The sequence below is a fragment of the Pocillopora damicornis genome, chromosome 6 (assembly GCF_964200805.1).
Source record: "Pocillopora damicornis chromosome 6, jaPocDami1.2, whole genome shotgun sequence".
Lineage (NCBI taxonomy): Eukaryota > Metazoa > Cnidaria > Anthozoa > Scleractinia > Pocilloporidae > Pocillopora > Pocillopora damicornis.
Window position 1 is genome coordinate 3,825,743 of NC_142675.1, and position 22,897 is coordinate 3,848,639.

The window sequence follows — 22,897 nt, forward strand, 5'->3', positions numbered from 1 at the left end:
GGGAGGGGAGGCACAGTGTGCCATACTTTTGTTTAAATGATAAAACATTATCATTTCCTGGTATCTAGAAGCCAAACCTTATTTAGAAAATTGCCATCAAACTTACCCTCGTTTGATTTTCGTTCGGTCACCTTAACCTCGGAAGTCATCAGTATAACTGCGGTGCACTGCAAATACCTTGCATTTGACGACTTGTTTTAGGTTTGCATAGAAACGAACGTGGTTTAGCCATAACTAAATCTGAGGTGTAATTCAAATCATCCAACTGTAAACCTTATAAAAATTCCCTTTGGTTCGGATTTTGCGTTGATAGAATGAACTACTTGAGATCGAGGTTCGTCGACATGACATGATTTGCGCGCTCAATTGGACACGCATATCATCTGTAGACAGTCCAGACACGCTTCAAACAGACGCCCCTTTTTGTTTATTTTACTCAATAATTTAACCTTTACACCCTAATATCAGTATGCATATTCTCCATGCTGCTCTCTATACATTTTTCAAGGTGCTGATAAGGAGAAGCAAGTCGCTCTCGATTCTCAATAAAGCAAAACCTTTTTTCTATATAATAAATCCTTTATATATTAAGCTTGTTCGGTCAAGATGGCTAAATATTGATCTCATTCTTTTTTGCGTTTTTATGGACCAAGACTTCGTTCCAATCCGTAAAAACGTAAAAAGAACTCCGTCTTGTCATGAGCTTACGACAAAAAAAAAATACCGAGTCGCCTTCCGTGTTGTATAGAAGCTCAGATTCCGAAGGAAGAGTTATCAGGAGGAAGTAGTATTTATTAGAAGCGGAGGGCTGAAAATATTGTGTTGTCTTGTAGTATTTTCACTAGACCCTTATCGTGTATAACTTCTAAAATGCTGTTGTGTAATTAAAGTGAAGGAAGTTGTTCTAACAAGAGTCTTTTTTAAAAGATTCTCTTGTTAAAACAACTTCCTTTAAAAAGGCCTGACCTTCCGATTGGCAACGATCGGTGGATTAGGATATATTTGCACCAGGTTATTGTTGCCTGAAATAAGGTGCCAGTGTTTCATTAGAATCTTTTTGAGATTCTGGTTAGCAGGGTTGAAAGTCCTGACGAATGGCAAAATCTTTTTTGATGATTTCGGTTTTTTTTTCAAAGCCGAGTTGTGTGATGAGAATTGTGCATCGGCTATGATCGTTTCGACAAGGTTCTGAGGGTAGCCTTGTTCTATAAGGCGAGTTAGTGGCCTGTTTACATGGAGTTGGGGGACCCCAGATAGGTGAGGTAACCCGCCTAACCGTGGTCGAAAAATAGAATGCGTTTATATGCAATCTTACAACCCCGGGGTGCTGGGGTGAGGCTTCTTGAGGTTGTTGTTGCGCTTGCAATTAAGGAATTTGAGCAGAGGCGTCCCAAGCTCACATCTCGAAAAAAACGAATGATTAATTCTCGGACGCATGTAATTATTCATGAAAGCGTCAGGCATTGAGGTTACGCAGTGTTTGGTTTTGCGAGAAACCGTTGACTCAATACGTTATACGGAATAGTTTGGGAAACCAAATATGGTCGATTTACAACGCTAAATCTTCCGAAATGTGAAAATTTTACACTCCTTGTGTCCGTTGGGGTTTCTGATGATTTCTGCTTTGAGAAGGCTAGGAAATGTACAAAATTTTAAAACATACATGTTTCGCTTTTGAGCTTTTTTCCATGAACCCGGCTAGGCGGGTTATCCCACCGGTACCTTGACACGTTTGCATGGCAAATTGTCACCCCGGCTGACAGGGTTACTCTACCTGACAGACCGGGCAACCCGCCTAGGCGGGTCACCCTACCTATCATGTAAACGTGATCAAAATAAAATAAGAAATTATATGGACAGGCGGGTTAACCCACCTAGGCAAGTTACCTCAACTACCTGGGGTCCCCCACCTCCATGTAAACAGGCCCTTAAAAACTCTTTCTTCTTTAACTCAAAAAACCGAGTTAGTTCTCAGTAAGCGTAGTGCCTCTCATTTTACAAAACCCTTCTTAACCGTTTAGCCCCTAAGAGCGACTAGCATCTAATTTCTCATTACAATATTACCCCTTAGTCACGCACTAAGGTCATGAGAATTATGGAAATGATCAATAACCACAGAAGCTCTGGATCATTAAGCTAATTTTCCTATAGTTATTACTAGTGTTTGTAGATAGACTATGTGGTTGAATTTGAAAGAGTTTTCTCTACGAATCAGTCTCATAAGGTCTCCCAAACATGTTGTTGGGATCGGAGGTTTTGACTAATAATGCTCTTCGTATCATATTGACAGACGACTTTGATTCCCTCTTACTTCCTTTAAGAGCAAAAAAGGACTTCTTTGCCTTTGCGCGCCGTGTCTCCATGTAGGCAAATTCTGTTCCGCAGGTTGTTGAAACTCGCTCCCGTCTTAGCACGTTTGGAAGCTGGTTTTGAAAAAGGCAAGTCGTCGTCTGATTCTGCACTGGCTCGTTTAGTGCTTGCTTTCGCACTAGGTCTCGTAAAGGAAGAGTATCAAAGCTTTCTGACGTTATTGAAAACTTGCTCAGTATTAAGTTCACCGTTTCTGTAAAACGCCAAACATACGACCTCGCTTAAAAAAAAGAAGTTTTTCCATTTGAACTGTTCTCCATCATCATTTTGCGTCTTTGTCGAGCGGCACTAACAGAGCTGACCCGAGATATTAAATGCCCGATCTGTGAACAAGTCTAAGTTCCAATACAGCAAGCTAATGTAACTTCCTCCTAAAAGGTTAAAACCGGCGGTGCATTCTAAATAAGGTGGGTTCTCAAATTAGAAATTTAACCTACTACTCTATCTCTCGATCCAGATCTCTACATGTAATTCGTCTGGAACTTAACCTAACGAAGTCGGACAACTTCGACGAGGATGACTCACTTTTGGAATGGTTGGTACAGAGTAATGGCAGACTGCCTTATTGCTTCATAAAAAAAAAACATAGGCATACTATGCATGCAAGAGTTATTTTTTTGGGTGGATGGATTAATTGAAACAATGTAAGTGATGTCTACATTTTTACGAAAGAAAAGAGTATTAACTTGGAAAAGAACGAAAATGTCGAATTAACTCTCACAGGTATTTCGTGGTCGATTGTGTGTGCTGTGCGAATAATTGTAACCAAAAATGAACTGTATTGATGACACGGATACATGTTAGTACAAAATGCAGACTGCAGGCTACTGAATGCAGAGTGCAGACCGTATACGAAATGTAGGCGACAGACTGCAGGGTGGGTACAAAATGCAAACTGAGAATTTAGGAGAGGATGTCAGCATCCATCGAACAAATTTGAAATTTTGTGGCAAGTGGCCCAAAATTCGTTTTCTCTGCTACTTTCATATTTTGTAGCCCAATATGTTCTAATAATTGTGGTGTAGTTTTTTTTGTGAAAATATATTTTAGTTTTCGAGAAATGACTTTTTTCGTTCGACCGCTCAAATATGCAAATTTTTACCGTGAATACTACCCGAGTTATGTGACCTCATGTAACGAATGTACTAGACCTACGGTATTTCTGTGAACATATTCCATTGTTTTATCATCTAAACTTAATCTCCTGTCGTTATTGAAGCTGGCAAAGAAATATTTATTTTTTAGTGAATATTTTTGTCTGACATACTTCTCCTATGTCGAAAAGTAGCATCAAAACAAAGACAGTTTTAACAATGACCGATATGACAGAATCTACTGAGCTTCAAGCTTTTAAAAGACCAAAGGATGGTTATAAAGTTACTGTAAACATTTCCTTGTGTATTTGTGTTGTTCTATCTTGAGACGAACTCAAAGTCCGGCAAAATGTACTTGATAGCGACTATGGAATATACATGGTGCGCCTACTTGCCGCCACCGTTAACTGGAATAAATCACTACAATTTGTAAAAAAGTCTAACATAACAATCTTACCTTGTTTATTAATGATTTTATTAGCCGTTTCGATTATTATATTACGCCTGGGTATAACTTTTTGACAGGAGCCCAGGTTTTGCGTTGTGTTTTCCCCTCCCTCATTTATATCATAAGCCAGTCACGCAATAATTGATACCGACACAAGTGAATATTTACCATTTATAAAGATTTTTGTTTACGTTGAATTGAAAATATTAAAATATGTGCTTTCTTCACTAATCGTTGTTTCAGTGGCAGCTAATAACCAGCATGAAATTTATTCGAAACGAGTCATTTCTGAGTGAGTTTATTGGGGTTTTACAGAACGAAACACTCATTCTGGGCGACCTTTTCTACCAGTACAATGTAAACGCGGCACGACTCTCATATTTGTATGAATCCTCTGTAAGAGCGAGGGAAGCATTGAAAAAGACAGAAAAGGACATAAACACTTGTTTTTACAGGCTAATTGTTACCACTCCCTCACGGATAAGACTTAAGTACTTTTTATAATTTTATAGCGGTCGCTTTCGCAATTCCAGGCGCGTAGCCCGCCTTCTTATGTAAAGGGGTCCCCCGGGAATGCTGATGTTATTTCTGGCGAAGAGAAACAAGTTCTGTCAGCGTCTAGTTGCTAGTACGGAAGGGCCCTTTACCACCGTGTACATAATTACGCGTCTCCCCAGACGGCGGAAAGCCAACAAAATGTTCAGACATTAGTTCAGAAAACTCCGCCTCTGTCTGAATTTTTGGTAGCCTATTGACCAATTCTCAATCGAAACTTAAGTCTGATGTCACGCGTAATTTTGCTCACGGTGGTAAGAAGCCTACTTACCGAAGCCAGATTGTACGAATTTTCCAGACATCTTGAGTACTGTCTGTGATACACGCTTGCCAATTCCCCATCAGCTTTTGGAATCGACTTAACCCTACCTTAACCATGGCCGGACATTTCTTTTGGCACCCTTCATCTGCTATTGGAACCACGATTCCACCCAACACCGAGAGTTGATCTGTGAGTGGGGCAATTCGTAAAATCATCGATATGTTTTGGCGTCTCCAGTTATTTTTATGACTGGACGCATTAGTCTCCACTATTGTTATGACGTTTCGTATCAATGTTGATTCGCTTCAGAGGAAGCAAAGATTTATCGTAACCATTTCAATAGTTCGAATGCAGTAGTTTGTTCACATCTGATTCTTACGTATACAGTAAGACTCGCTATAATAAATGCGGTAGAATTGGAACGAAATGGCTGGTTTTTCTTTTACCTTTATCGAGGAATGTTGTGTTGTGATTGAAAAGAACATCGACAGAAAGCTTGCAAATAGAATTAGTTACCAAATATGATACAAAGGATGCTTAAAAGGAAAATTTGGCGGGGGGGGGTCAAAATCTGCGAAGGGGGGGTCCATATCCGCTAGCGGATTTGGACCGGGGGGTCCAAATCCGCTAGCAGATATGGACCGGGGGTCCAAATCCGCTGTGACACCGGCACGCGACAAAACAAGATCAAATTCATTTTCTGGATCTGAAAACTTGCAACTCCGCAAGTGACTTGAAATTAACAATCACGCAAGGGATCGGAACGACTTGGTCTGGAATCATTGATGGATCTAGACATTTTAGTTTTCTGAATACAGTAATTCCTGAAAGGTTTTTCTAGATGTCATGCAAAGAGGAAAAAAAACACATCTCTTGGTATTTCGGAGGTTGATTCGTATTCGAATTTCTGTGTCACGCTTGTCACGCAACTGATATAATAAGATAGAGAAGATACATAAACTGGAACTTAAATCTGGCTAGAATGTGGTAGAGCATAATTAACGTGATCATCGGAACAGCTAATAAAATCATAAATAAACAAGGTAAGATTGTTATGTTAGATTTTTTGCTAATTGTAGTGATTTATTCTAGTTAACGGTGGCGACAAGTAGGCGCACCATGTATATTCCATAGTCGCTATCAAGTACATTTTGCCGACTTTGAGTTCGTCTCAAGATAGAACAACACAAATACACAAGGAAATGTTTACAGTAACTTTATAACCATCCTTTGGTCTTTTGAAAGCTTGAAGCTCAGTAGATTCTGTCATGTCGGTCATTGTTAAAACTGTCTTTGTTTTGATGCTACTTTCGACATAGGAAAAGTATGTCAGACAAAAATATTCACTAAAAAATAAATATTTCTTTGCCAGCTTCAATAACGACAGGAGATTAAGTTTAGATGATAAAACAAAGGATTATGTTCACAGAAATACCGTAGGTCTAGTACATTCGCTACACGAGGTCACACAACTCGGGTAGTATTCACAGGGAAAATTTGCATATTTGGGCGGTCGAACGAAAAAAATTATTTCTCGAAAACTAAAATAAATTTTTACAAAAAACTACACCACAATTATTAGAACATATTGGGCTACAAAATATGAAAGTAGGTGTGAAAACAAATTCGGATGACTTGCCGCTGTTTGTTTGATGCTTCCTGACATTAGCTCTTAAAGTATTTTTTCGTCTGGTATGTGATAACATGTCATCTCATAACTTACCGAGCGTTGTGCATTATCGCTTTCCCACGATCAGTTTTCACGATTATTTGCACTATTGTGGAATATTACTGGCCCGTTTCTAGATCAAAATCGTTCTTGAGATAATTTAAAGCCTTCATATAATCTTCTCACTTTGCGCGCGAGTTGGTTGGTGCGATGGCGAGTTGGTTGGTGCGACGTGTGTACAGATTCTACCAACTTAATAAAAGTAGATGTAGATGTAAATGAGAATATGTCACTATTGAATATTTAACACGAGCAATATTCGAGAAACAATTGAAAACAAAAATGCGGACTGAGACCAAACTGTTCCTTCGACTTGATATGTTTTCAACGTTGGTAGATCACATCATATTAACTTACCTCCGAAAAACATTCATTCCAGATAACATAATCAAATAAACATGGCCAAACATAAACGATTCCACAAGATCACTCTCTCCATATAAAATATAATCGGCACTCTCAACAAATCATGGATCTTGCAACACAGCTTGCCGTTAAAGAACTGCTTAAATCAAAATGTTTGGTGCAATTCATCAACACCTCAAGCAATATTTGATTGAGAATTTTTCCACTCACTCTCGTCGTGAAGGAATAATAATCATGATCGCGCTACAGAACTCCATTTTCTCTCGAACAACTATCCACCATTTTCACAGCACGAGTAACACGTTTACTATAGGTAATCTGATATCTTTCATTTGTCCAGTGGTATCGCATTTCTCCTAAAGCGCGGTAAAATACACATTAAAAACACAGAAAAGCCAACATTTCTCTTTCCAGAACAAGATTCCATTTTACGAACCGCTCTCTTCGGATCCCGCCATTACTTCGACGCTCTGATTGGTGAGAGATACATACCCCGATGAGGCGATCTCACTGGTGCGATACATACCCTGGTGCGGCAATCTGATTGGTGTGAGATACATACCCTAAACGATCTGATTGGTGCAAGCAACATAAAAAAACAAACACAAAAAAACAAAAAAAAAAGAGGAGCAAAAAAAAAAGTTCTTTTTTCCAGTATTCCAAAGGGTGTATTTTCACCAAAAATTAAATCAGAATCGGGTAAACAGAAAGACATTTTCCTCTTTTTTCTTACCTCGAGAAACTTTAACTAAACGTTCCTGTCCTAAAGCCTCCTTAGACGAACAGTGGCCTCTCGGAAGATTACCCTCCCACCCTCCCCCGACCCCAAGTCTTACTTGTCACAACTCTTGAGTGGTCTACACCCACAAACCAAGTACAGTAAACAATGAGGCCAGTAAAAAAACCTTTATTACAAAATATTTGCGGTTCTATTTACATTGAGCGTTGCTTTTCACTCCGGCGATTTAAAATACTTCGCCAACCTAGTAAGTCTCTTTGACCCAAAATTAATATTTGACTTGCAACTATTTATTTTGTTTGAATACAAAAATCTACCAAAATTGATGAAACTATTTAAGTTAATAAAACTCCCCAAAAGACAGCTTTAAAGCTGGTCGGTGTCTCCGAGTTATAGCTTTAAGAATTGCATGACATTCATGACTAATCAAAGGCAGTGTTAGTGTGGTGAGCTTACAGTTTGGATGCTGTAAAGCTTCACATAGACTGACAAAACTGGTATCGCTGATATTATTACTTCGCACGGTTAGTGTGGTTAGCTCACAGCTTGGATGCTGTAAACCTTTACATAGGCTGGCTATACCAGTGTCAGTAATCCCACTATACTGTATACTTAGTGTGGTTAGCTTACAGCTTGGATGCTGTAAAGCTTCACATAGACTGGCAACACCGGTATCGGTGATGTATTTACTCTCCAGATTTAATGCGGTTAGCTTACAGCTTGGATGCTGTAAAGCTTTACATAAACTGGCAACACCGATATCAGTAATATCATTACTCCACAGAAATAGTGTGGTTAGTTTACAGCTTGAATGCTGTAAAGCTTCACATAGACTGGCAACACCGGTATCAGTTATGTCATCATTCCCCAGATCTAGTGTGGTTAGGTTACAGCTTGGATGCTGTAAAGCTTTACATAGACTGGAAAAACCGGTATCAGTGATCTCAATATTCACCGTACTAAGTGTGGTTAACTTCCGGCTTACTACCAATCTGTTAATAACATCAACAAATTCATCAGTCAAGTTAAATTCTACTAAGTTCAGTTTAGACACAAGACAGTGTTCATTGTTCAGTGAATTACAGAGTCGTTGTATTCCAGACAGTGATACATGTAGCTGTGATATAAATTCTAACTTCTTAACTGTGACGAACTCATCAGAACATTTGTGTTGTGCCTCTTCAGCTTCCTCTTTATTTAGTTCACTGATAACGTCCAACACAAATGATACTCCAATGCAATCTACATCTGATAAACGTTTAAAAACCATGACGCCGTTGAAATCAAAAAACTCTTGGGGATTATTCCTGATGAACTTTTTAGCGAATTCTTTGTTTTGATACTCATTCAGACACGTCGCTTTATGACAGGAATCCATGAAGGGTGAATGTATTAATTTTTCCATCAGTTGCTCGTTTCCCTCAGTTGACAAAAGGCCAGCCATAAACTGGAAAACCATTGCTGAGCATCTCGCGTCTGGAAGACGATTTTCCTTTACAAACCAACCAGCAGCCAAGAATTCTTGGACGGTCAGATGTGTGAAGCTAAAGTGTTTCGTGGTTGTAATCAGTGCTGTCCTGAAAGACTGACCACTGTGAAGAAGACCGCTACCTTTCAGTTTGTTGACTTCTTCCAGCTCAAACTCGCCTTCCATCTCGCTTTCATCAAAAGTTGGCTTTCTTTCAAGCAGCAGTTTAGCGGCTAGTTCTGATAATTTCTCTAATGTGTTCTTGATGACAGGAGGGGGCTTGAATTGCTCTGGAATTTCTTTCTGTCTGTATTCTGACTCGGCGCAATGCTTAAGTTCAAAGATATCAAGAAGTTTGGTGTAAATGTCGGTTGTTAAGACAGGAAGGTCATCAGGATTTTCTGATTCGGTTAATGTATACTCCATCTCGAAGCACAACAGATAACAGAGCATAGGAATATGAGCAAAACTAACAAGATCCTCATTGTTCATGACATGTTTAAGTACAGCGTTCTTCATATTTTCGTTGTTCTTGAAGTATTTCTCAATGTACTCTTTGACTTGTTCTGACGAAAATCCCGCAATTTCCACGTACCGTTTAAAACGGACTCCTCCCATCTTGTCCGATTCATCAGGTCGCGAGGTAATCATGACGATAGCCCCTTTCAAGATTTTTCCTTTGATGAGTTTTGAACATAATGCAGCCACTTGCATTTTACATTGAGGGCAATTGGGATGATGTTCTTCTAAGTTTTCAGCAATCGTGGTTTTCTGAGAATACTCGTCATAGCCGTCAAGGATGATCATAACTTCCTTGGGATGCTTTACAATGTACTCAAATGTTGAGTCGTTAATGTTACATTTGTCATCCAGTACCAAGGAAAAGTTTAAGATTTCTTTCAAAGTCAAATGCTTATTCTTAAGCAAATTCAATTGACGGAAAGGAAGCAAATACACAAATTTTAAATTGGGGATTTCAAAGCTTTCTCGTCCATGAAATAATTCGTTGTTAGCCCAATCGCGAATTACCTTCTGGCAAAACAGAGATTTCCCAATCCCCGCTTTTCCAACGACAAGAATAGAATTAGCACTCTCCTGATCATCAACCATGCCTAAAAATATTTCACGGCAATGCTTGATTGGAGTACCACTCACTTTCCCGTAGTCCTCAAGCGTTTTTCTCCTTGAATGATATATCACATCCTCCATAATGAGGGCTTTTCTTCCATGTTGCATGAGAAGATTAGTGAATATTTCGTCTGTTTTCGCGTTGGAAATTGTGCGAGAGGCAAGAAGCTTCGGTTGGAACTCCGTTTGGCCCATAATTGAAGACTTTAAAGCTGAAGTGTAGGCACTTATGGCTGAAATATAAAGAAGGAACGTAATAAATAATATGAACAGGAGGGTAGCAGTTTAAGTACTTTCACTCTTGCTCCACAGGGTTTAACTGTTTTGAGGTACAGAAGTGCTTAAGACAAAGATTTTAGGCTATATTGGTCTTACTCTTATTGATGAAAAAAATATAACAAAGTAAAGGCACATTAATACAACACATAGTTCTACACCTTAGAAGCTTAGTCTTGAATTTTAAATTTCAAAATCTGGTGTTTCACAGAGAAACAATTCCAGTATTAGATATCAGAGCCCCAACTCACGGACCCTCTAGTGTTTAAAAAATCGGTGACAGTTTAGGGAGGAACGCCCCCCTCTGAGAGGTCCTGGCCTCACCCCCATCAGATCCAATTGTCTGACACTAAGATTCTTGAAACAACAGGACCTCATATTACTATCCGATATGAAGCAATTAATAATTACTTTTCCACATAAAAGTCTAAGCCTATGGTGGTTTCAGAGTAAAACAAAGATTTCTGTTTTCTAAACAAAAATTGTGGCCCCCTTCTCTCACAAAAATCCCGGATCCGCCTTTTAAAATTGTACTTATTTATCAGCATTTGATAACAATACCTGATTATGAGAGTTAAAGCAGTCATATATCAGTTCACTGTTTATCATTACCATTCACATGTTCAGTATAATTATTATTATTATCATCACAGATATCACTGTCTTAAACATTGTCTGTAGTACTATTATCATTCTCTGCATAATACCTCATCAAGACATGTTGGACTTACCTTGAGAGGGTAATTCATTGGCACCTAAATGAAATAATAAACAAACAAATGTTGTCTCTTTAAACCAATTTATATTACTGATTCATTTGTCTCAAACTAATATTAAGTCAGATTCCAAAAAAAGAAAAAAAACAGAACTATTAACAAACTTGCTGGCATTTATCACTTCTCTATTCATTCCAATAGTTTCAACATAAAAATACAGTTGCACATTCAGTACCGGATAATAATTCTATTTTTTTTAGTTTAAAACAATTTGATGTGTTGCTTATTGGCCTAGGAACATGTATAAATAATTTCAAATCACTTTGGCAAATGTCACTAGCCTCTGAATTTTCTATATTTTGGTTGTGGTACATAAACCAAGCTAACTATAGAAAACAGGCCAGTTCACCTGGTTCATGGAGTGAATTGTTATTCATCATTACATCACTCAATTTAACCACAAGTTTTTTCTCCCACCACCTTAAGAGGCCTTGTTAAACTTACTAGTACGTAAACTCAAAATAAGAGTGACTTAATTTTCTATTAGTGAACTATTACTGAATAAATCATCTTGATTTACAATCCATTCAAAAATATGCTGTGGGAACTTAGATCTAAGTCAGACTGATCCTTGTAAAAAGAGAACGTTGAGACAGGAAGCAATACCTGTATTAAAGTGAGGCCAGCCTTGGAATATGACTGGATCATTCAAAATGTTGGCCACAACAGATGCTGCCATCACACAGGCAACTTGTTTCCATTTTTTACTTGAAGACTGCATTTCATCTGCAAAGTCTTTGATGCCCTTGACTACCACCCATTCTGTCTTAAAATCATGGGCGGCCGCATACACTCCTAAAAAAAACACTCATGTCTGTTAACTAATTATATTAAGTTTATTTTATTAGCATCCTTAAAATAATTGTTCAATCAAAGCTCAAAAGATTAACACTCTAGCTGCTTGTAAACATGCACATTGCAGAAAGACATTAGTAAGTACCGAAATATAATTTTTTTCCCAACCAATAATAGACTGTAAACTTATTCTTCAGGCTTCACCTTGTTTCATAAGTAACTTTCAACATTTCTCAAAAGACAAACTTTTGTCAGTTAGAGTTAACCCTTTCACTCCTAAGATCTCTTTATTAATTCTCTTTAATGTCTGTTCACAATTCCCATGATGTAGGTGAAGAGAATTTGGTTTTGGATCAACCAATAATCCCCTACTTGACATTTCTTTGTTCTTTTCTCATTACTTGCCTGTTTGATATCATACTGATACTGTAAGGAGAAATTCTGTCTTGGTCACTCATGGGAGTTTAAGGGTGAACAGGGACTGTGATACTATTCCTCAACTCTCAAACTATTTAACAAATAAGATACTTTCTACATTTTTCAGATGACAAATTTTAAACAATTCATGACATCCTGATGGAGCACATTCAATTTAGCTATCCAGAAGACATCTCAGTTACCTTCACCTGCAAAAAAATCTACCAACCTCAGCCAAACATAAAATCACTATAACTACACAATATGTACTTCCTGCAAATTTGGCATGCTATATGGTATATGCTAGTTCTTGGACCAGCAGAGACAATACCAGAGCAGCGTTTTTCAAAATACTTGCTTCAAGTGCAAAAGTTCTTGGCCCATCAATCATTTGAATTGCTATGATTTTTACCTCCACCTTCCATTTCAACTGCAATTGCTTCAGGATGTTTCCTAATCATATCTCTGTTTGCATCTGAGATACTCAGAACAACTCCATCACCATGCACTTTGACATCATATTCATCAGCATTTTGTAAAGGTGCCTTCCACCCATCAGCCACATGTTTGATCAGGTTACCAATATCTCTGCCAAGGGGTGTTTTGTGTGCAGCTGTTATAAGCTTTGCTGAAACAACTACATCTCCTAATTTGACCTTTTTGCTGTTCAAACCACAGCAGGCACCAACAGAAAAAATAGCCTTGGGTCTCAGTAGCAAGATGGCATCTTTTGAAGCAGACAAAGAACCCCCAGGAACATCAGGACCTTTGGAGCACCTCATCAATGCAATTTTAATTTTCTTTCCTTGATCATCACCCATGCACCCAAAGTACACATAGCCAGTACTGATGTGGTAACTCTTAAAGGGTTCCTTCAGGTAGGCAAAGCAGCTTAAGAACTCACAGTCCTCCACTGTTAATAAAAGAATATCAACAGGAAGTTCAACAGTTTTCCAAGGATTAGAGGTTGCGCAAAGATCACTCAACTCTGAAAGTTTCACACTGAGCTCTGGTGGGCTGAGCTCTGGTGGGCTGCTATTGCCAGGCTGTGCTGATGTATATTCCCCTGGCATTATTGCTGTCCCTGAGGAAGAAGGTTGTAGTTTTTTTTCGGATAAGAAAGATATACTTACATATACAGTGCACCTATGACTTTCCAAACAAAAATTTTGGAAGTAATTCCTTATATTTCACAATCCACTTAACCTAACATTATTGATACAAAAGAGAAAGTTTCAAACTCACAATCAATAAAAGTAAATCCTACAAACCTTCCTTCCCCAAATTATGTTCATATATCTCGATGGAACCCTCCAGGTCATCTTCCTTCATGCCCTTTTTTACCATTTCATCTTCATGTGATTTATCTGTGATGCAGTCTTCATCCTTCAGCCACTCTCTGAAAAGCTCCTGGTAGTCTTTCTCAATATCAGCATCCATGCAATCAGTTTTAAGATCATTGATAACATCCTGATAGCGGGCCCCTGTGATGCCCTGAAAGGTGTCTTTGATGTCATTCCAGTAGGAATTGAAAGTTGGATCATCAACTGAACCACTAGTAACATGGCTGTAAACTTTGTCTCTGAGGATCTTAATGCGAGTAATGTCAGCTGCTGGAGTGGTGTCTGTTATCAGAGGAAGGTTATTCCAGCTGAAGTTAGGGAGAGTCAGACCATAAATATTCCTCAGAAGAAATAGCAGAAGGGAAGTGTCAAAGTTCCCAGAGGAAATTGACCATTTGACAACAGGATACAGTTTGCGCCACTGGGAGGTACTCAGGACTCCCTTCTTTCGAAGTGCTTGTAATTTGGCATGGTTTGTGGGATTAGTCAGAACTGCATTAAGGTTTTCTGGTGAACATACCCTGTCAAAGATCTCCCTTAGCACATGTGATCCAACTTCAACAAGAAGGCGACACAGCTGTGCATAATTAGAGGTTCCTTTAGTAGAAGGATTTGATGGAGTGGCAGAAGCCATGAGGACATGTCTTCTGTAAAGAAAAATACACACACAAAAGTCATTATTTGAACTTCCCAGTGCCAAAATGTCCTTCCATATACTTAACATAATTACATTTATTATCACTCTTAATAAAGAAACCACAACTTTTAGTTTGCAAGACATGTTTCGACATTCTTATGTCATCTTCAGTTGTAAATGCGATTTTAACGGTTGTACATTTGAATTTATATGAAATTACGTTACAAATTACGTCATATTGTTTACGTACGATTTGAATATTAAATACGAAAAAACGTGACAAAGCACGCGCTAGATGGGGAAAGAAGGAGAAAAGAAGAATAATAATGATAATAATAAGAAAAATTATTATGATAACAGAATTATCACCGAACAAATTTATACAAGTGTGATGTGTCTTCCTTTTTAACCCCTCAACCCCTAAGAGTGATTGGCTTCTAATTTCTCCTCACAGTATCACTCATGAATCAAATGTAGAGGTCACAAGAATAAAGGAAATGATCACCAATTTAAGAAGTTCCTGATTGTCAAACACATTCTCCTTGTCTGTTCCATAGGAAATGTAAAGAGACCAGTGTGGATAATATGAATACCAATGTCTTAGGGTGCTAAAGGTTAAAAGTCAAATGGAGTAGGGGGAACCCACACAATTCTGTTAAACCAACACAGTACAGTACAAATCTCAAGAAAATGCACTGTTCTTCTTAAGACTCATTATACCTGTTTAGATTTTCCATAAAAAAACCATGATACTGTTCATTTTAATTAGAGTCTTTTTATGCATTAAAGTTTATTTTTAATCCAAAGACTTCTCCTGAGAGATCACAGAAATAAAACAGCTTTCATTTGTCAAAATAACAAAAAGGTGTCCTTTCTGGCTCTCAGCCATATATACATGTCAGTCACATATTTACCAGTTTTGCAATACTTATAGCACATAATAACAAAGGCACAAGAGTTGCCCATTTTTTTCAACCCTGCACACAGAAAAATTGTATATATGCATCTGAGCATATGAAATTTGTCTGCACAGTTAACATATACACAAGCAATACTGTAATTCCAAGCATTTTTGGTTTTTTATTTACTCTTCTGTGAAGAGAAATTAATAAATTACCTTGGCCATGATGAAAACAAGTTTCCATCTTTTTTTTCTCCACAAGGTTTGCCTCTAACATCCCACAAAATTTCAGAAAATTTTTGAATTACCCTGTGAGATTAGAGGTACTGCCATTGGTAGCAAAAAAAGTCTGTACTTGAGCCTATTGGCCCCCCTAGCAGGAGGTTGTCCCTGTTTCCTTAGCATAAAGCCACGAGGATAATAACAACTCCCCCCTGGATAGGATACTAGTCCATCACAAGGTTCCCCCCCTGCATTTCATCAGGCTTCCCTAACAATTCACCAGTACCCATTTATACTCCTGGGTGGAGAGAGGCATGGGGAGAGTAGAGTGTCCTGCCCAAGAACAAAACACATTGACTCAGGCAGGTCTTGAATCCAGACCTCTGGACCCAGAGTCCAGTACACTGATCATAGGCAATAATATGTCTCCCACTGTTGTTAGTAAATGGCAATGTTCATCACTGACCAAAAAAAACATGGTGCTCTCCTAAGATCACACTCCTTTCTTATTAAATATAGGACCACATCACACTAGAGCTTATTTGGTTTGTTTAAGCTAAAAAATCTGTCAACAAGTAACACAAAATATGTGCAATCCCCAGTTTTAAAAACTTGGCCAATTTTTTCAAATAGCTAAAGTTTTGCCAATGTTCAAAAGAGTCATGTCCTGCCTTGGAGGCTTCCAAATTTTGGCTAATCAAACAATCTTATTTTTTTTACCATTTAGCTGTCATCCTATGCAAAACATAGGATGACAATACACTGTGGGCTACTAGTGTAGTTTATCATATGCCATGGCAGGACACAATTTTTTCCTTGTCCATCTGGTCCTTTGTTTTTGTTTGAGGGAAACGAAAAATTCAAGCAATATTTTTATCCAATTGTCTGACTTGTATCCTGGGCTCAGCAACTGGTGCAAATTTAGTGAACAATTGACTTCAACAGAACTTCTCCTTCCAATGGAATTATAGAAGCCAGCACAAGTGGTGCAAGCTGCAACCAAAAAGATTGGCAGGAAAAACAGAAAGCAAAGTACGATACATGGTCTCAATGTCGAACCATGACTCCCCTGGATGTGGATTCCTCGACCAAGGACAGTTTCAAAAGCGAGCTCTATTTAAGTAAAGTCTTTGCCTCTTACGTCTAAAAGCTGATACTAGCTGCATAGAAGCCTGCTGATAATGTACCAACAATATAAAAAAACACTAATAGTATGTTGTTTTGGTGAGAAAGAAATTCAAAACTTACTTAAAAACCCAAGAGCTGCAAATTTGATCATTTGATGATGATCCGTTCTTACCCAGTAATATAAGCAATAATTTTTCTTCATCTTTTAATAGAGAGAAATGCGTTTGTGATTTACATATGTGTCAATCAATGAAGTTTTGGTCAAAGGATACTAGTTTCATGCGACCACTTCCAGAAATTGGGAATTGCAAAATTTTTGTCAATTTCTGCCTTGCAAAAAAAATAGGCAATCAGACAATAGACCATAGACATTCAGAATCCTGCTCTTAATACAACTGCTCATTTGATGGTATATATATCCCCTTTGAGAATATACTTAAAACAATCACTTTTTTTGGTAAGCAATGCAGCATTGTGCAATAAGAGGAAAAGTGTTACAAAGGTTTCTTCCTTGGTCTACACATACTCCATTTCAAAGGGTGTAGGTATATTTACTGACAACAAATATTCAATCACTTGCCGTTTTCATTGTGGGAATGAAAAAAAAAACATCAATATTTTGTTTCTCGGCTGATTCCAGGAGAGTAATTACCTCCTCGATAAAACATTGTTTGTACACAACATTGATGCTGAAATTCTCAAAGCTCTAGGTATGCAAGTTGAAGTTAGCAGTAAAAAATATCATTTGTTGTGAGGCAGCGTGATTAGCTTTCATATGGAGAGAATCCACATTAAACTTAAGCGCTATCAAAGGAAGATCGATAACATCTTCCACAAGATAAACATTCAATTTAATCTCACGGGAACTACAAAACTATATCTGTGTTATTTGAGGATCGAAATCTAAACTGTTTCGTATTTTGATTACTATTTTCCGAGTATAATAAATTTCCGTCGATTCTGGCATCCAAAGTATGTTGTTTGTTGCCATCAAAGCCTGAAAATTTTTCCGGACATTTGTCCGATGACGAGCATGTTTCCGCACGGCGTCTCAAGTTCTAAGAGACTGAGAAGATCAATTTACTCTAAAATGCTTACATCCAACCAAGAAAATCCAGCCAAATTCAGTGATATGGAAACAAATAACGGAGTCAACCCCAAAAACTGGTGATATTAAACATATCAAGCATTACAATTCCCAATGGATTCGAAAATATGAACCTGTTTCCAACAAACGGGAAGTGCTGAACGAAGCACTATTAGCTACGAGGTTTAACATTGTCTAAAGACACAATTTCCTCGCGGGTAGTTACAGAAATAGAGGTAAAAGTTATATGGTAAATCTATTACTTTACCTTGGCGAGAATCGTCAGCTTAGCAACGTCAAATAAGTCTCTCGAAGTATAGATCAACCGCATCCAACCCGCAACTCAACAATGTTGAAGACAGCTGTCAAATGAAAACAAAATAGGTTAACCGAGGAAGACTAGAAACAAGGTTTTAGTCTTCACGACAGTTATTTAATATTCCAGTATCCCAATAAATTAATTTAAAACTAGACCCTGTGAGCAGGGTAACTGGGATACCTGGATGGTATTGGATCCGTGGAATCAAGTGTAGCGATACTCCATGTACGCGTGTCAGACTAGTATACTGAAATGGTGAGCTCAAGTCTGGCCAAGGGCATACACCTGTCTCAAAAAATAGGCATGCTATGCATGCAAGAGTTATTTTTTCTAAGGTGGGTGGATTACTTGAAACATTGTAAGTGGTCTACATTCTTACAGAAGGAAAGAAGATTATTAACGCGGGAAAGAATGAAAATGTCGAATTACCTCACACACAGGTATTTTGTGGTAGATTATGTGTGTTGTGCGAATAAATGTAACCAAAAATAAACTGTATTTGTGCCACGGATACCTGTAAGTACAAAATGTAGACAGCAAACTGCAGACCGGATACAAAATATAGACTGCAGAGTGGGTAAAAAATGTAGACTGAGAATCTGAAGAGTGTTTACGTCTGGTATATAATAACATGTCATCTTACAGCTTACCGAGCGTCACGCAATCGCTTTTCCGCGATCAGCCTTCACGATTATTTGCACTATTGTGGAAAATTCCTGGCCCATTTCTTGATGAAAATCGATCGTAATATAATTTCAAGCCTTCAACATAGTCTTCTCACTTTGCGCGCGAGTGGGTTGGTGTGATGTCTGTACAGATTTTACCAATGTAATAAAAGTAGATGACGTGAATAATAGTTATGGTAAAGCAAGCTTAAAACGGCAACAATGGCCAGAAACTACAACGGATACACAGGGTATGAGTAAGTTTTATTGATTTTTCGAGAAAAATCTTCATATTTCGAAATATTTATCGTTGTAAATCGACCATATTTCGTTCCCTATACTATTCCTTATAACGTGTTCAAATTTTCAACGGTTCCTGGAACGACTTACTCTGAGTCACACAACGCGTGATGCGTTCGTGAATTAATCGTTGGCTCTTTCTCGAAACGTGACCTTGGGTCGCCTGTGACAAGACAATTGTGTAAACAATACTTGACATAATAGCATTATACACAAAAAACACGGGATTTTGGATCATGTATTTATTAGAAAAGAATATCCATACAACTACAATGGTAACTGGGATACCTAGATGGTACTGGATCCTTGGAATCAAGTGTAGTGATACTACAGGTGTCGGACAAGTATTCTGAAATAGTGCGCTCAAGTCTGGCCAAGGGCATACACCTATTTCAAAACATAGGCATGCTATGCGTGCAAGAGTTACTTTTTTGTAGGGTGTGTGGATTACTTGAAACATTGTGAGTGATGTCTACATTCTTACAAAAGGAGAGAAGAATATTACTGTGAGAAAGAACGAAAATGTCAAATTACCTCACTCACAGGTATTTTGTGGTAGATTATGTGTGTTTTGCAAATAAATGTAACCAATATACCTGTTAGTACAAAATGCAGACAGCAGACTGCAGACCGGATACAAAATATAGACTACAGACTGGGTACAAAATGCAGACTAAGAATCTGAAGAGTTTTTACGTCTGGTATATAATAACATGTCATCTTACAGCTTACCGAGCGTCACGCAATCGCTTTTCTGCGATCCGCCTTCACGATTATTTGCACTATTGTGGAATATTCCTGGCCCATTTCTTGATGAAAATCGATCGCAATATTATTTCAAGCCTTCAATATAGTCTTCTTACTTTGCGTGCGAGTTGGTTGGTGTGATCTCTGTACAGATTTCATCAACGTAATAAAAGTGAACAACAGTGATGGTAAAGCAAGCTTAAAACGGCAGAAATCGCCAGAAAATACAACGGATACACAGGGTATGAGTAAGTTTTATTGATTTTACGAGAAAAATGTTCATATTTCGAAATATGTATCGTTGTAAATCGACCATACTTCGTTCCCTGTACTATTCCTTATAATGTGCAGTTCCTCTCGTAACTTAGGGTCGCGAATTCCCACGTAGACTCTGTGACCCCCTTCCGCAGTATGATTTTATTGTGTCAGCGGTCGTCCCACTTTAGTAATAACTAACTAAGGGGAGCTCAACTTGGGGACTAGGGTTGAATCAGCTGTTAATTATAACCAGCGGCAAGAATCCCGCGCTATTACTTAAAGTCACGTCCCTATCAGGGCTCATTGACCTTGCCTTGCTAACGAGATGTCATCCGAATTTTTTGCAACGCGGGCTACTGGCCTTAGCTGTAATCCAAATAGTTCTGGCAAACAATCTACGCTAGTTAAAAAGGAAATCGAGTTTCTTTATGCAAACCTCTGCGAGGTACGCGTTGATAGTGACTACGGTTACGGGTTTTTAGATGGGACAGAGGAACGAAAGGAAGATCTCATTGAGCAATTCACCACATTGAATTCTACATGTTTTGTGCGCTCCACAACAGAGGTCAAGGAAAGGTCACGGAGATCATCCGAAAATGGTATTTTCAATCTTCTTTACTTTTTCTTTTGAGCATTTTAGGTTTGCAATTTTCGGGAAAAGGAAAACGATTGCGCAAAACAGAGGACGAATACAGTCAAGGCAGGCCATGCCAGGGTTTTCATGTTTATATTACAAAACAACTTGACCTTTCGCTGCCTTTTGTTTGTTTAAGGCGGAAATATTCTAGTCATTTATGGAGCCCAGATGCGACGTCCATATTTTAATGAAGAAATGAAAGCGAAATATTATGTCGCAACAGTTCAATAAAATTTAGCCATCAAGTGGCCAGGATTTTAATTTCGGTAATTATCCGAAGGCATCTACAGTATCCGTTCCACACGTGCGTTGACAGACTATTGCACAACTTCCACCGGTGAGAAAATGAGTACGAAGAAATGCTAAATCATCGTCATAAAAGTCAACAATCATTCACGGTTGTCAAGATTTAGCGACTATTTAATAAAGCGTTTTTCTTAGTCTAAAAATGATAACATTTTTCTTTAACCTCGGCCCGAAAGGTTTTTAACAGCTTACATGGGTTTGGAAGAAAAGACAAGGCGCTGTGAAAAACATGCGCGTGTGGACCGGATCTGTTTTGTTTGCACTCTTTTTCCTCTTTTTTTGAAAAACAAAGAAAGCAGCCCAAAATTATGAAAGCTTGAGTCTCCAGAAATCTTTAATTTACCAAAATCAAGTTCCAAGAATGACACGAGGGTAGAAACATAAAACAGTTGATGTCTGGGGAGTAAATTATTATACGAAGGTAAATAAAGATCTATAGTGTAAAAAACACATTTGAAATAATGAAAAAGATATCGAGTTTTCGGGATTCATTACACATAAAATAAAACACAAGGGAGAATTTCCGAACATACTTGGAAAACACCGGGCTCTGGGGTCTGTGGTTAACATAAAAAGAAAACTTAATAAATGTCGTTTTGACAACCTCTTTATAAAATACTCCAGTCGCAAGTGCCGGAAATCTCATTTGGAAAAAAAATCATCTTTTTTGCTTTGCGGAAAGTTTTTCAATATTTCAATAATCGCGCTATGTAACAGCTTTGTAAAATCTCTCTTTATGATGTCGGTAGTTTCGTCTTTTTTTAGTACAACCCATGTTTGAGCAAAAGTCTGGCAACCTTCCTATTGCCTGTCTGGCCCACCCATTCTCAGTGGTAACCGTGGAAACAAGACATTGCCTGCATGGACCAAAGGCGGTAAGGATACTATTGACACGGTTTGCTACGACATTTTCAAAAACGTGGCATAGAGTGCTTAGAACCTTATCATTACTTTCTGTTTCTCTATGAAAATATAGGATTCTCGAGGTGGAAAGAAACAGAAACCTCAAAATACCTCCGGACACGATTACTTAGCCAGCTCCGGAGGTTACATTAAAGTTCAAGGATCAAGAAAACTGGACTGCCCAGCAAGTCCGCAAGTGCGAGCTATACGGCTGTACACTGATTATACTTTAGAACCTGAAGAGTGCTCGTCAAAGAAAGGTCTACGGAAGGCAAAAGCCGGGATTCTCAAGCGATTAAAGGATGACAAGCAGACGGGAAAGCGCCTAAGAACGACGACAAGATTCTATTTCAGGCTTCCCCTTAGTACAGCACACAAGGTACATCCTGTCGGTGAGGCCGCCACAATAGGTCACTCCATCCATCCGAAAATCGCAAGCAAGATCCGCGAGCTGGTTAGTGAAAATATAACTAGTCCAGATGTGGTACGGAAATGCTTGGAGCAATACGTCGACAAAGGAATGTTTGGAAGTCATGAAGGTCATCAGAAACCCCGAAAGTCGAACCGACGATATTACCCCAGTCGCCAGGATTTGCGAAGTCATATCGCTCGAGCAATCAGCGCCAGCAAATACTGCGGTGATGATCAAGAGTCACTAAAGCGCAAAATTGAGCAATGGAGGCGTGACTCCCCATCATCCAAGTTCTACTTCAGGACAAGGAACGAGGTCAAGGATGGCGACGAGACAAAGTTTTTGTTCGTACACCAAGAAGAATGGCAGCGGAGGCTTCTCCTCAGGTATGGCAGTGACCTTGTACTTATGGATGCCACCTACAAAACGACTAAGTATGCGATCCCTTTGTTTTTCGTGTGTGTCCACACCAATGTGGGTTATAAGGTTGTAGCCGAATTTCTCTGCCAGAACGAGGACAATGAATGCATCGCGGAAGCCCTTCATATCATCAAAAGCTGGAATCCTACGTGGAAACCAAAGTATTTTATGGTAGATTAATCGATGGCG

The 22,897-nt window shown here is 38.5% G+C and overlaps 2 protein-coding genes across 3 annotated transcripts; one reads left to right on the plus strand and one right to left on the minus strand.

Annotated features, from left to right (window-relative positions):
- Positions 1-7,715: 7,715 nt before the first annotated feature.
- On the minus strand, positions 7,716-18,860 carry LOC149043496 (uncharacterized). 2 transcript variants are annotated; one of them, XM_089210261.1, is made up of 7 exons: positions 18,490-18,860; positions 18,010-18,103; positions 13,695-14,413; positions 12,836-13,507; positions 11,818-12,006; positions 11,167-11,190; positions 7,716-10,392 (listed from the first exon to the last, which is right to left on the minus strand). In XM_089210261.1, the coding sequence occupies exons 3-7, from the start codon at positions 14,398-14,400 to the stop codon at positions 7,904-7,906; spliced, it is 4,080 nt and encodes a 1,359-aa protein (XP_089066387.1). In that variant the 5' UTR covers positions 14,401-14,413; positions 18,010-18,103; positions 18,490-18,860; the 3' UTR covers positions 7,716-7,903. The 2 variants fall into 2 exon arrangements, with proteins under 2 accessions (XP_089066387.1, XP_089066388.1); XM_089210262.1 differs by lacking the exon at positions 18,490-18,860 and having other exon boundaries at positions 18,010-18,462.
- Positions 18,861-21,709: 2,849 nt separating this feature from the next.
- LOC149043497 (uncharacterized) lies at positions 21,710-22,888 on the plus strand. The gene is made up of 2 exons (XM_089210054.1): positions 21,710-21,848; positions 21,950-22,888. Exons 1-2 carry the CDS (start codon positions 21,747-21,749, stop codon positions 22,886-22,888), a joined length of 1,041 nt encoding a protein of 346 aa, XP_089066180.1. The 5' UTR covers positions 21,710-21,746.
- Positions 22,889-22,897: the final 9 nt, after the last annotated feature.

Coding starts and splice junctions, on each gene's coding strand:
- LOC149043496 (XM_089210261.1), bottom strand. CDS start 14,400: ATGGCTTCTGCCACTCCATCAAATCCTTCTACTAAAGGAACCTCTAAT. Junction 13,508..13,694: donor ACATAATTTGGGGAAGGAAG/GTTTGTAGGATT, acceptor CTTCTTCCTCAG/GGACAGCAATAATGCCAGGG. Junction 11,191..11,817: donor CTGGCCTCACTTTAATACAG/GTATTGCTTCCT, acceptor TATTTCATTTAG/GTGCCAATGAATTACCCTCT.
- LOC149043497 (XM_089210054.1), top strand. CDS start 21,747: ATGTTTGAGCAAAAGTCTGGCAACCTTCCTATTGCCTGTCTGGCCCAC. Junction 21,849..21,949: donor GCCTGCATGGACCAAAGGCG/GTAAGGATACTA, acceptor ATGAAAATATAG/GATTCTCGAGGTGGAAAGAA.